Source organism: Bactrocera dorsalis, chromosome 4 (assembly GCF_023373825.1).
Source record: "Bactrocera dorsalis isolate Fly_Bdor chromosome 4, ASM2337382v1, whole genome shotgun sequence".
In the NCBI taxonomy this organism is placed as follows: domain Eukaryota; kingdom Metazoa; phylum Arthropoda; class Insecta; order Diptera; family Tephritidae; genus Bactrocera; species Bactrocera dorsalis.
Window position 1 is genome coordinate 18,624,986 of NC_064306.1, and position 15,306 is coordinate 18,640,291.

Consider the following 15,306-nt stretch of genomic DNA (forward strand, 5'->3'; position numbering starts at 1 on the left):
TCAAAAAGTCAATGTGTCGAAGGACTTATGCGACGACAAAGCGTCACAACATTGTGTTGTTGGTAGAAAATTTGAGCTGTGCCGAAAAAAAATAAATGAACCGCCGATTCTCACCGCTTTCCTTGCCGCTGTAACAGCTTCGCCTACAAACCAACGTTATTGCTAGCCGCATAAAAATATTTTAAAATTACAAAATATTTTTTCACATTCCTCGACAAATACAGTCAATTCAGGTTATGTGCCACAATCAAAGATACAGATTTTTGTGGTTTGTTAAAAATAAAAAAGTATACAAGCGACCGCGGATACTTAAGCGAGTCGTACTTAAAAAAATAATTTCTATGTATTTAAAAAAAACGTGAGATGCAGCAAGATACAGGCAGTTAATAGAAATTGACACTTAAGCGGAGTACTACTAACCGGGATTGACTGTCCGCGGAGGAATTTTGAATATTTTCTTTGAAACATTTCTTGTCTTGAAAATCGACAAGTAAACTATGTTGTCAATTTTATTATAGTCTATTTGAATACTTATATTTGCAGGATTGTCACTTTTCCTTTTACAAATTTCAGAAATATATTAAATTTAAGATTTTTAGCTTTTGCCATCGTCGCAAAATGACGCTTGTAGGCAAAGGCATGCTCGGGGAGATGTAATAGCGTCTGCTTTTACAAGGTGCGTTCCAAAGTAAACAGAATTTTTTGAATCTAGGGGGCGCCATCTATATGCAAACAGGTGCATTATGATGAATATGACATGTCATCGATTGGAAGTGAAGTTATTGCGTTTTAAGTGTCAGTATGTTTTGGTTACGGGAGCGAAAATGAGCTTCGAACAAAGAACCAACATTATATTTTATTTTAAAATTGGTTAAACTTTTACCGAAACATTTCAATTGATGGAACAAGTTTATGGCGAACGTGGTCGTGAGGACATAAATGACGATCAAAATGTGGGCCAATCAAAATCCGTGATCACCGGAAGTTCCATCGAAACTGTAATGTGAATTCATCAAAAATCAGCCAAAATCATCATTGAAAGTGAACATTGGATGTGAACATCTCCAAAACATCGGTTTATCGCATTTTGAACGAACATTTGGGCTTACGAAAGGTGTGTGCACTGTTTGTTCCGTACAAGTTGACTGAGGACCAAAAGTTGCTCAGAATCCAACATTCGAAGGACATCATTAAAGAGGTCACAAAGGACAAAAACTTGCTTTACAATATTGTGACTGGTGACGAAACGTAATATTTTCAATATGATCCCGAAACGAAACGCCAGAGTACTGAATGGAAGGCACCGGACGAGCCGAAACCCAAAAAATCGCGCATTGAGAACTCAAAAGTGAAGACAATGCTGATTTGTTTTTATGATTCCAAAGGTATTGTCCACAAAGAATTTGTTCCACCCGGCCAAAACGTTAATGCGGTATTCTACCTTGGAGTTTTGAAGCGTTTGGTGCGCTGTATTCGACGTGTTCAGCCGAAGATCGCGGAGATGAAAGTTGGCGTTTGTTGCACGATAATGCGCCGTCTCATTGGTCGACGCTTGTGACCGATTATTTGTTTTTGTAGAACAATATTTGTAGTTTTTAAGGGCTAGATGCGTATGAAAATTTTAAATGATAAAAGGTGTGTCTTAATATACTATTACTGTAATATATTAAATCCTAGATAGTATATCATATATACATACATATTAATGAAATTATATTATATGTATTATCAAAGATAAGAAATATTTAAAAAGTAGCTTTTATTTGCACGTTAACTACAAATATTGTTTTGAAAAAATGCAGTTTAATAATAATATTATCAATTTTGCATGCATTCACAAAAATTTGCAAAATGATACTCATATCAATTCATATGATTGCATGTAAACGTATAAAAAAAAAAGGCAAATGGCCAACATACATACATACGTCTGTTATAGCAATGTATGTATATTTCTGAACATAAATTTCGTTCAATGTTCAGCTCTCTTCACTCATTACTGTTAAAATGTCTCCTTCCGAGCCCATAGTGGTTCACAAACCTGTCCGCAATTCAACCTTTAATTCCTTTGCAGGATCTAGCGCAAATCTAGTGCATTTAGGGTTTATTAAACTGACTTATTTTGAAATTGAATTCGAACAGGACGGCAATAGCGGGTGGACGAAGGCCTGCAGGTTTTCCAAATTTGTTTGTGCTCTTCATCATTTCGCGATTTTGTTATCAGTTATACAAGGGCATATATCGTGACAAATAAATTATTGTCTTCCAAATTATTATTTTCAAATTTCTGCTTATATTCGCCTTGACCAGAACTGCCTTCAAATCCACATATTTCTATTGTTAATAGGTAATTAGAAGACTCATTCCGTTCATTAATTACATTTGTGACGCAATGTGGTCCAATAATTTTTTATCTCAACTTCAACATCAGATTATGAGATTTTTATTTGCTCAGGATAAATGTTTTTCCTTCAAAATGTTATCATAATAGTGTAAAAAGTTAATATCAAGTTTTTTGTTAACGAAGCTTCTAATAAGTTGATACTGATGCTTGGTTAAATTTGCTACGGTGATAAGAGATATTACTTCATACATTTTCTAAACACCAAAATTCAAAAATATAATATTTTATATAGGCGTAAAAGTTTACACCTAAATAAAAGTACGTATAAAACAAAAATTTGATAAAAGTGAGAATATGATGAAATGAAAACCAAAGCTCAAATATGTATATATATATATATGTATGATGGAAAAAAAAACATAAAAACAATAAAATATATACCTACACGTAAACACAAAAAATTATAAAAAATAACACACAAAAAATCGCATGCCTGGTAGAATAACATGAAGAACAAAGAAAGTTGCAAAAAGTTGCAGCTGAAATCTAATGCATAAACTTAGAAAACATTAGCTAATATAAACAAACTTGATTCATTTGAGGGCGAGAAAGGGATCACAACTTTGTGTATACCTTAAATCGATGTATTAAGAAAAACATACCACTCAAAAGGGCACTTATAAAACAATTGTTTTAAAACAATAAAACAACATATTATTGCATAAAAACCACTTTGTTATAACGGGTGATTTTTTTGAGGTTAGGATTTTCATGCATTAGTATTTGACAGATCACGTGGGATTTCAGACATGGTGTCAAAGAGAAAGATGCTCAGTATGCTTTGACATTTCATCATGAATAGACTTACTAACGAGCAACGCTTGCAAATCATTGAATTTTATTACCAAAATCAGTGTTCGGTTCGAAATGTGTTTCGCGCTTTACGTCCGATTTATGGTCTACATATCATTTCTCATTTCTGGTTGAATGGCTACGTAAATAAGCAAAATTGCCGCATTTGGGGTGAAGAGCAACCAGAAGCCGTTCAAGAACTGCCCATGCATCCCGAAAAATGCACTGTTTGGTGTGGTTTGTACGCTGGTGGAATCATTGGACCGTATTTTTTCAAAGATGCTGTTGGACGCAACGTTACGGTGAATGGCGATCGCTATCGTTCGATGCTAACAAACTTTTTGTTGCCAAAAATGGAAGAACTGAACTTGGTTGACATGTGGTTTCAACAAGATGGCGCTACATGCCACACAGCTCGCGATTCTATGGCCATTTTGAGGGAAAACTTCGGACAACAATTCATCTCAAGAAATGGACCCGTAAGTTGGCCACCAAGATCAAGTGTTCAGCCGAAGATCGCGGAGATGAAAGTTGGCGTTTGTTGCACGATAATGCGCCGTCTCATTGGTCGACGCTTGTGACCGATTATTTGTTTTTGTAGAACAATATTTGTAGTTTTTAAGGGCTAGATGCGTATGAAAATTTTAAATGATAAAAGGTGTGTCTTAATATACTATTACTGTAATATATTAAATCCTAGATAGTATATCATATATACATACATATTAATGAAATTATATTATATGTATTATCAAAGATAAGAAATATTTAAAAAGTAGCTTTTATTTGCACGTTAACTACAAATATTGTTTTGAAAAAATGCAGTTTAATAATAATATTATCAATTTTGCATGCATTCACAAAAATTTGCAAAATGATACTCATATCAATTCATATGATTGCATGTAAACGTATAAAAAAAAAGGCAAATGGCCAACATACATACATACGTCTGTTATAGCAATGTATGTATATTTCTGAACATAAATTTCGTTCAATGTTCAGCTCTCTTCACTCATTACTGTTAAAATGTCTCCTTCCGAGCCCATAGTGGTTCACAAACCTGTCCGCAATTCAACCTTTAATTCCTTTGCAGGATCTAGCGCAAATCTAGTGCATTTAGGGTTTATTAAACTGACTTATTTTGAAATTGAATTCGAACAGGACGGCAATAGCGGGTGGACGAAGGCCTGCAGGTTTTCCAAATTTGTTTGTGCTCTTCATCATTTCGCGATTTTGTTATCAGTTATACAAGGGCATATATCGTGACAAATAAATTATTGTCTTCCAAATTATTATTTTCAAATTTCTGCTTATATTCGCCTTGACCAGAACTGCCTTCAAATCCACATATTTCTATTGTTAATAGGTAATTAGAAGACTCATTCCGTTCCTTAATTACATTTGTGACGCAATGTGGTCCAATAATTTTTTATCTCAACTTCAACATCAGATTATGAGATTTTTATTTGCTCAGGATAAATGTTTTTCCTTCAAAATGTTATCATAATAGTGTAAAAAGTTAATATCAAGTTTTTTGTTAACGAAGCTTCTAATAAGTTGATACTGATGCTTGGTTAAATTTGCTACGGTGATAAGAGATATTACTTCATACATTTTCTAAACACCAAAATTCAAAAATATAATATTTTATATAGGCGTAAAAGTTTACACCTAAATAAAAGTACGTATAAAACAAAAATTTGATAAAAGTGAGAATATGATGAAATGAAAACCAAAGCTCAAATATGTATATATATATATATGTATGATGGAAAAAAAACATAAAAACAATAAAATATATACCTACACGTAAACACAAAAAATTATAAAAAATAACACACAAAAAATCGCATGCCTGGTAGAATAACATGAAGAACAAAGAAAGTTGCAAAAAGTTGCAGCTGAAATCTAATGCATAAACTTAGAAAACATTAGCTAATATAAACAAACTTGATTCATTTGAGGGCGAGAAAGGGATCACAACTTTGTGTATACCTTAAATCGATGTATTAAGAAAAACATACCACTCAAAAGGGCACTTATAAAACAATTGTTTTAAAACAATAAAACAACATATTATTGCATAAAAACCACTTTGTTATAACGGGTGATTTTTTTGAGGTTAGGATTTTCATGCATTAGTATTTGACAGATCACGTGGGATTTCAGACATGGTGTCAAAGAGAAAGATGCTCAGTATGCTTTGACATTTCATCATGAATAGACTTACTAACGAGCAACGCTTGCAAATCATTGAATTTTATTACCAAAATCAGTGTTCGGTTCGAAATGTGTTTCGCGCTTTACGTCCGATTTATGGTCTACATATCATTTCTCATTTCTGGTTGAATGGCTACGTAAATAAGCAAAATTGCCGCATTTGGGGTGAAGAGCAACCAGAAGCCGTTCAAGAACTGCCCATGCATCCCGAAAAATGCACTGTTTGGTGTGGTTTGTACGCTGGTGGAATCATTGGACCGTATTTTTTCAAAGATGCTGTTGGACGCAACGTTACGGTGAATGGCGATCGCTATCGTTCGATGCTAACAAACTTTTTGTTGCCAAAAATGGAAGAACTGAACTTGGTTGACATGTGGTTTCAACAAGATGGCGCTACATGCCACACAGCTCGCGATTCTATGGCCATTTTGAGGGAAAACTTCGGACAACAATTCATCTCAAGAAATGGACCCGTAAGTTGGCCACCAAGATCAAGTGTTCAGCCGAAGATCGCGGAGATGAAAGTTGGCGTTTGTTGCACGATAATGCGCCGTCTCATTGGTCGACGCTTGTGACCGATTATTTGTTTTTGTAGAACAATATTTGTAGTTTTTAAGGGCTAGATGCGTATGAAAATTTTAAATGATAAAAGGTGTGTCTTAATATACTATTACTGTAATATATTAAATCCTAGATAGTATATCATATATACATACATATTAATGAAATTATATTATATGTATTATCAAAGATAAGAAATATTTAAAAAGTAGCTTTTATTTGCACGTTAACTACAAATATTGTTTTGAAAAAATGCAGTTTAATAATAATATTATCAATTTTGCATGCATTCACAAAAATTTGCAAAATGATACTCATATCAATTCATATGATTGCATGTAAACGTATAAAAAAAAAGGCAAATGGCCAACATACATACATACGTCTGTTATAGCAATGTATGTATATTTCTGAACATAAATTTCGTTCAATGTTCAGCTCTCTTCACTCATTACTGTTAAAATGTCTCCTTCCGAGCCCATAGTGGTTCACAAACCTGTCCGCAATTCAACCTTTAATTCCTTTGCAGGATCTAGCGCAAATCTAGTGCATTTAGGGTTTATTAAACTGACTTATTTTGAAATTGAATTCGAACAGGACGGCAATAGCGGGTGGACGAAGGCCTGCAGGTTTTCCAAATTTGTTTGTGCTCTTCATCATTTCGCGATTTTGTTATCAGTTATACAAGGGCATATATCGTGACAAATAAATTATTGTCTTCCAAATTATTATTTTCAAATTTCTGCTTATATTCGCCTTGACCAGAACTGCCTTCAAATCCACATATTTCTATTGTTAATAGGTAATTAGAAGACTCATTCCGTTCATTAATTACATTTGTGACGCAATGTGGTCCAATAATTTTTTATCTCAACTTCAACATCAGATTATGAGATTTTTATTTGCTCAGGATAAATGTTTTTCCTTCAAAATGTTATCATAATAGTGTAAAAAGTTAATATCAAGTTTTTTGTTAACGAAGCTTCTAATAAGTTGATACTGATGCTTGGTTAAATTTGCTACGGTGATAAGAGATATTACTTCATACATTTTCTAAACACCAAAATTCAAAAATATAATATTTTATATAGGCGTAAAAGTTTACACCTAAATAAAAGTACGTATAAAACAAAAATTTGATAAAAGTGAGAATATGATGAAATGAAAACCAAAGCTCAAATATGTATATATATATATATGTATGATGGAAAAAAAAACATAAAAACAATAAAATATATACCTACACGTAAACACAAAAAATTATAAAAAATAACACACAAAAAATCGCATGCCTGGTAGAATAACATGAAGAACAAAGAAAGTTGCAAAAAGTTGCAGCTGAAATCTAATGCATAAACTTAGAAAACATTAGCTAATATAAACAAACTTGATTCATTTGAGGGCGAGAAAGGGATCACAACTTTGTGTATACCTTAAATCGATGTATTAAGAAAAACATACCACTCAAAAGGGCACTTATAAAACAATTGTTTTAAAACAATAAAACAACATATTATTGCATAAAAACCACTTTGTTATAACGGGTGATTTTTTTGAGGTTAGGATTTTCATGCATTAGTATTTGACAGATCACGTGGGATTTCAGACATGGTGTCAAAGAGAAAGATGCTCAGTATGCTTTGACATTTCATCATGAATAGACTTACTAACGAGCAACGCTTGCAAATCATTGAATTTTATTACCAAAATCAGTGTTCGGTTCGAAATGTGTTTCGCGCTTTACGTCCGATTTATGGTCTACATATCATTTCTCATTTCTGGTTGAATGGCTACGTAAATAAGCAAAATTGCCGCATTTGGGGTGAAGAGCAACCAGAAGCCGTTCAAGAACTGCCCATGCATCCCGAAAAATGCACTGTTTGGTGTGGTTTGTACGCTGGTGGAATCATTGGACCGTATTTTTTCAAAGATGCTGTTGGACGCAACGTTACGGTGAATGGCGATCGCTATCGTTCGATGCTAACAAACTTTTTGTTGCCAAAAATGGAAGAACTGAACTTGGTTGACATGTGGTTTCAACAAGATGGCGCTACATGCCACACAGCTCGCGATTCTATGGCCATTTTGAGGGAAAACTTCGGACAACAATTCATCTCAAGAAATGGACCCGTAAGTTGGCCACCAAGATCATGCGATTTAACGCCTTTAGACTATTTTTTGTGGGGCTACGTCAAGTCTAAAGTCTACAGAAATAAGCCAGCAACTATTCCAGCTTTGGAAGACAACATTTCCGAAGAAATTCGGGCTATTCCGGCCGAAATGCTCGAAAAAGTTGCCCAAAATTGGACTTTCCGAATGGACCACCTAAGACGCAGCCGCGGTCAACATTTAAATGAAATTATCTTCAAAAAGTAAATGTCATGAACCAATCTAACGTTTCAAATAAAGAACCGATGAGATTTTGCAAATTTTATGCGTTTTTTTTTTTTTTAAAGTTATCAAGCTCTTAAAAAATCACCCTTTATAATATATACCTCCATTATCAATACTCATTTATACATCATTTATGGGGATTGAACACGATTTTATATTGCAATTAAATTTATTATAAGAGATAATTCTTAAGCTATTTTCACTGCAAAGTCCGCGTGTTTCTGTTGTTCTAGGAATGGGATAGAGCAAAAATTTATCTATCGCTGGTTTTATTGCTGTTTTAAGAAATAGCTTTGATACAAACAGTGGTAAATTTCAAACTTTTATTTTTTTATTTTTGGCCTATGAAATCGACCAGTGTGCGTTGTGGCGAATTTTACAAAAGATCTTGGTCTACATCTTTACCAGATCAAATTAACGCAAGAACTGATGCCGCTTGCCCACCAGAATTGTCGTATGTTCGTGAATTAGGCTGAGCAACAGCTTGAAAATAATCCGGATTTTCATAGAAAAATCATCTTCAGCGATAAAGTTCTTTTCTAGCTGAATGGCTACGTCAGTAAGCAAAATATGTGTTATTGGTCAAGCAGCAATCCACACGTATTCCATGAGTCACCATTGCATTCCGAAAAAATTACGATTTGGTGCGGGTTATGGATCGGCGGGGTCATCATTCATGATGATCAAGACCGGCACATTACTGTGAATATATTTGGCCCGAATTGGATGACATGGACTTGGACAATATCTGGTATCAACAAGACGCTGCCACAAGCCACACAACGAATATCACAATCGATTTATTGAAAACCAAGTTAAGTGAACGTGTTATCTCACGAAATGGCTCAGTCAACTGGCCGCCTTGGTCATGCGATTTGACGCCGTTAGATTATTTCCTGCAGCAGTATCGGCCGATTTATGCTTAAAAACCGTCGAAAATTGGGTTTCCGTCTGAACTTCTGCAAGCGTGCCCATGGTGGACATGCAAAAGAAATCCAGTTCCATACATAATGGCATCGACTGTACTTTCATAGGAAAAAAGAATTTCATTGATACCCTAAACCGGGTTTGTTTTATTTAAATCTTATTGAAAATCTCCTTATAACCGTATTGCTCTAGTTTTGGGCCGATTTTGTTCAATCTAAGCACAAATGTAAATCATTATTTGAAAAACACGCTCTCTCCTCTCAATTTTATTAAGAAAACTCACATATTGGCCGAAATATACGGTAATTTGAAAATCCCACATACATAGCACTATCAGAAAGGATTCCCTCCAAATTTCAATTTATATTTCACACATTGACCGGTAAAAAGTCAACTATAGGCACTGGAATTAACTTATTCGGTGCCTAGGAGCATTCAAAGTTTTGGTTCGATTTGGAAAATTAGTTATCATAAGGTGACGTACTTCAAAGGCACTTTTAGTATAAAGTTTTTCTCGTTATTTGCTTCTTGATTTATATACCGGAAAGTGAAATAATCAAACGAAAATTAAAATAGTGTTATATGGGAAGTAGACGGGGTTGTAGCCCGATTTCGCTCCTTTTCACACTGTAACATAGGAATGTTAGAGGAACTTTATGTACCGAATTTGGTTGAAATTGGTCGAGGAAGTCCCAAGACTTGTGATTTCACTTAAAAGAGGGCAGTGCCATTGTCAAATTTTAACTTCGGCTCATATGAAGGCCTCTTAGTTTTGAACATTACCGTTATATGGGGAGTGAGCGGGGTTTTCATCCAATTTCATCCATTTTCACACTATTGGTAAAAGTTCTTGTAACATTCATCTTTAGTAGTTCAGGAGATATGCACATTAAACATATTAGAGGGCGGGGTCATTTCCACTTTTTCAAAATTTTTTATCCACAGATGCCCCTTGCTACTGCGATCCCTTGTGCCAAATTACAGTTTTATAATTTATTGCTAGTTATGACACTTTATAGGTTTTCGGTATTGGCGATTTGTGGGTGTGGCAGTGGTCCAATTACGCCCATTTACGAACTCGAATTTTTTTGTACTAAGGAACCTGCCTACCAAGTTTCATCAAAATATCTCAATTTTTACTGAAGTTACAGCTTGCACGGACGGACGAACAGACAGACATTCAGCCGGATTTTAGCTTTTCTCGTCACCCTGATCATTTATATATATATATAACGCTATATCTATCTCGTTTAGTTTTATGCGATACGTACAACTGTTAGGTGAACAAAACTATAATAATCTGTAACAGCGCTTTTAAAGTACTTCAACCTTAACAGAGAGAAATTATTCTTAATATAATCCGACAACAATATTAACCTAAAAATACTTATATTATTGTTTCCCGGTTCTACAATATTTTTGTAAAAATGTAGTTATATTCAGGTAAAGTTATGCATCAAATATACTGAGCACAGAGATTGTTTGAAACCCCTAACACTAATAGATATAATAACATACATATATAAAATATATATATGTATGTATTATTAGATTTATGTATATATATAAAAATTATTCAGATGTCAAGTTGAATTCCTGATGCCTGTCCGTCCTTATATCTGTGCCTAGAAAAATTTAGACATCTTGATAAAACATGGTAAACATATGGTCTGGCACTCTGACGCTCACAAAATGCCGTTAACGGACAAATTATAAAGTAACTAAGCCACAAGTTAGGATAAAAAACTATAATTTGGTAAAAAAAGCATCTAAGTATGAAGGGCATTTATGGTTTAGACTTTTTAACCCACTACTAGGTTCCATATAACATACCTCACAAACCAATAATTCCATATCAATTTTTCTAGCTTCATCTCCATAATGTGTAAAATCGTCATAATCTAATTTTGCACAACACTTCAAACTTGTACCGCGCCATTGACCCTTACAAACTTAGTTTATAAAATATTCGGCCTGAGCGTAAATTTACATTGCTTAAGAAACGTGCCTGTTAACTTACTATGCAAACATTTAAAATATCAGTTGAGCTATCATGTTAATAACAGTTAATTACCTGATCAATTTCATCAAATAAATAAAAGGGCGCTGGATCACATTTTTGAATTGCAAAAATTAATGCCAGTGCAACCAATGATTTTTGACCTCCAGATAATTGATTCATTTCTCGCATTTCAGCGTCCACTCCTGTGAAGGAGACTCGAATACCAATTCCAGTAAAGGCATCAGAATTCGCTACTTCTTTATCATCTCTTTCATCGTCACTGTCCTTAGTTTTTAGTATCAAGTAACCTGCCCCTTGTGGTACCAATTTCTTAAATACTTTAGTAAAATTTTGGGCAACTTGCTTAAAGGTAAACTGAATGGCTTCAACTTTTTGCATTTCAAGCGTCTTCATTAATTCACGGATCTTTTGATCTCCTATATCCAATTCATCCTTTCGTTTATATAATTTTTCTTTTTGCTCTGAAAAACTTAAAAATTGATCTAAAGCTTTTTTGTTCACGTGGTTATATTTCTTAAGATGCTGGTTTGCTTTTTCTAGTTCCTTAAACAGAGATTTTAATGACATTTTACTATAAACACCATCAACTTGGGGTAAAGCACCTAAACTTGCAATTTTTTCTGCACATTCGTCAAGTTTTTGATTAAGTAAAATTTCTTTCGACGTCCATTTCTCCATTTTCTTTGCATCCTCATTTATTTTTTCCTCTGCTTCTTTTTCTTTTCGCATACAATTTTCTAGCTCAAGTTGTAGCGTTTTTTGGAGATGAACTGCTTGTTGAACTCTGAAAATAACAATTTTCAAACGACACATTATGTTTATAAATTATTAATATGATTGAATAAAGAGTAATATAAAGAAATCTGACCAGAAAGCAGACCAGCCCGTTTCTACAGAGCATTTTCATTCTGCTATATCAGGCAACCGCATTAAACTTATCACTAAATCGCTCAATACAATTGATGATAGCGAGAGCACGGTCGGAAAGTTCAATGAAAGCTCGGACATCAATCATAGCAACAATACTCTTACCGGTTGTACCAACTGATGTACAACAGTTGGTCCAATGTTGTGTAATACAAAATATATGTGTTTCCAACTCCTATAAATAAATCAAATATTTAAGCTATGTTTTCCTGATTTTCATGTACTACTGTGATCAATTTGAAATGTGAATTTTTAATGTATACTTCGCGTATTTTTCGAATCGGTAAATTTTTTTGTATAAGATGGTAGTACTGTTAGTGACATCTATGCTAAATTTCACGTTTATATATTCCTCCTCGGTGGTCTTGAGGCCATACAAGCCTACAACGGCCACCGCAAGCAAGGAAGCGGAGAAAATGCTTGTGGACTAGGTTGCCCCTAAACCCAGCGATAGCATGGCGGAACAGGGTGCGACTGTTGCGACGCCGGAAGTCCTCCTCATTGAACCGATCCTGTAATTGTCGTCAACGTGGAAGTTGTCCAGGTGAACCGGAGGCAACAGGTTCACTTCGGATAAACTGGGCATCCTACGGATCAAAGAAATTCCAGAGTCTACAGAGGGGAAGTTAGAGGTCTCCAACAAGGTAATCTGGGATCTCTCTAGCGAGAGACCTTCTTTTGCATTTCAGAGTACAGAGAAGGTACAGACTTCGTTCAGGCACCAGTATATTTCCCGAAGAGGCATCCACAGCACCCCCAGAGGCTATGGATAGATTGGTGAGGCACTGCAGGCGACACAGGCTGCCCCTAATCCTAAGATGTGATGCGAACGCGCATCACACGGAATGGGGCAGTACGGACTGCACGAGGTGAGTCTCTTTTAAAATACATAGTAGTAGCAACTTAGCTATATAGAATGTGCTTCATCACAATAAGCAGAAAAGAGTGTTTGACATCACCTTGAGCAACGAGCCTGTGAACGGATTATGGAGGGTGTCAACGGAGCCCTCCTTGTTGGAACATAGGTTCGTGCTAAAGGTAGAGGTCAAGCAACTCCGCCCAGATGTAATCCTTGAAACGCAAACTGGGATACCAGTGATAAGAGTGTTACGGGTACAGGACTGGATAGCAGGTTGTCTGCGATAAACCAGTCCATCATAGACACATTCCACTACAACTGCCCCTAAAGGCGACCACAAACAGGCGCAACTGTCCTGGTCGTCAAACAAACTCTCAAATCTGGGAGATTGTTTAACTAAGCGAAACGTACGGGGGTCTGGAAGGAATATAGGGGCAAACGAACCTTATATAACAAGGCGATTAGGTCTGCAAAACAAGCAAGCTTTACGATATTCTGTGAAAATGTCACCTCCACACCAGAATCAGGGGCAAAATTGACCCAGTACTAGCGATCAAAAGAGGCGACGGGACGTATACAGTGCGCGAATTTTGGTTAGCCGCACTCTTAAATTATAAAGAAAATAACTGTACACGCGATAGTTTTGATATTTTTGTTTTTGTATAGAATAGTTGCTAGGGAATATACATAGAAAGTTAGCATGCATACAAAAACAAGAACATAGCGGTACTAAAATGGCAAATTGTGATTATTGTTTGACAATTGGTGCGAACTTTGGTTAGCCGCAGTCTTATTTTTATTGTTTTTGCGGTAAGTTCTCTGTGTTTTTAATATTTTTTGTGAGATATTGTTAACATTCACACTTATTTTATTTGATTATATTCAGTTGACAAAGTGTGATTGAAATGGCTAGACAAAAGTTTTTAAATGATGTGAATTTTGAAGGAAAATGGTCTTTCTAACAGAGCTATCAGCCGGCAAATCAAAAGGTCAACGTCCGGTGTGTTTAACGTGGGTACCTGCTGACGACAGCCTTACTCCACGGCGCTCAAAAGCACAGCGGATCAAATCAATGCGTTGATCAGCGCCCTAAGAATGCTAAGCATTTTCAGTACCAATTGGCACTGTGGAATGGACACACTAACCACGTTGGTCGGGTTCGAGGCCCATCTAAAACTTCTGCCGTGCTTTGGGTCCGGCACCCGGTTGCAATGCAACTCCGCATTCAACTGACAAAGTCAGTTCTTCCCGCGATTTGGGTTTCAACCACAACCACCACGATACTCCCCGAGGGGCCAGTCCGCATGAGCAGGTTGGAGTTACATCCAAGGGCTCCTGCTCCCCGTGGTACCAGAATTAAGTCTCCGATCAGACCTCGTAGCCGAAACTACTACCAGTTGAGCTTCCATACTGCTCTAGATTGGTGGCCAGGGGTTGGACCCCACACATACATCACTATGCAGCAGAATCCCCAGACTCAGACAAAATCTGAAATCTGGGTTATCCTCAACGAACCCAACGTCCCGAATGTACTCGTACGTCACTCGGCCGTTAGGACTATTGTCCTAACGTTGTTGCCACCTACACTTAACCCTATCATCTAGAAGCCTCTTGCTCCCTATATATCCTTCCGCAGCAATGACACACTCAAGACCCTTCTTAACCTGAATGCAACAGCACGCTGTATGACAATCAGGTCAAGAGGGGGTGCACCTAATAACACCTGCATCGCATCCGTTGAGACGGTGCGACATACAGGCAAACAAGCAAGCATCATACAACGCTGTATTGAGAGGAGTTTTTGAGACCCAAAGACAGTCGTGGCAGCCTCCCACCATACAGGGCCTCCATATGTGGCACAGGCCACAAACAAGCCACGATATATGGTGCGGACAGCACGACGTCCGAGACCCCAATCGCTCCTCAAAATAGTCGTATTTTGCCTACGGTTGCCTGCAGTCGCTCCTTCACATTCGCCAAGTGTGGAGTAAAACACATCCTTTAACTTATGGTCAACCCCAGATATTTGACTTGCGTCGCTTATCTGATGCTGACCCCGTTCACACGGACAATCGGTGGACGAACCGGAGACAATTTACCTTTCAGCAGCAATGTCGCCCATCCCATCGAACGTATACCATTCGCTCGGCTCATTCAAAATGTGGAGACCATTAGCCACCACCCATTCACTTAATG

General features: G+C 36.3%; 2 protein-coding genes across 3 annotated transcripts in view; one reads left to right on the plus strand and one right to left on the minus strand.

Annotated features, from left to right (window-relative positions):
* LOC125778137 (uncharacterized) overlaps positions 1–15,306 on the plus strand; it is a 598,414-nt gene that overhangs the window by 67,348 nt on the left and 515,760 nt on the right. The window lies entirely within an intron of this gene.
* The window catches only part of LOC105226807 (structural maintenance of chromosomes protein 3), an 89,785-nt gene that overhangs the window by 31,587 nt on the left and 42,892 nt on the right, over positions 1–15,306 (minus strand). For both annotated transcript variants that reach the window (XM_049454608.1, XM_049454609.1), the window contains one exon: positions 11,376–12,108. In XM_049454608.1, the coding sequence (XP_049310565.1) occupies positions 11,376–12,108 (733 nt within the window). The remainder of the gene's footprint in view (positions 1–11,375; positions 12,109–15,306) is intronic.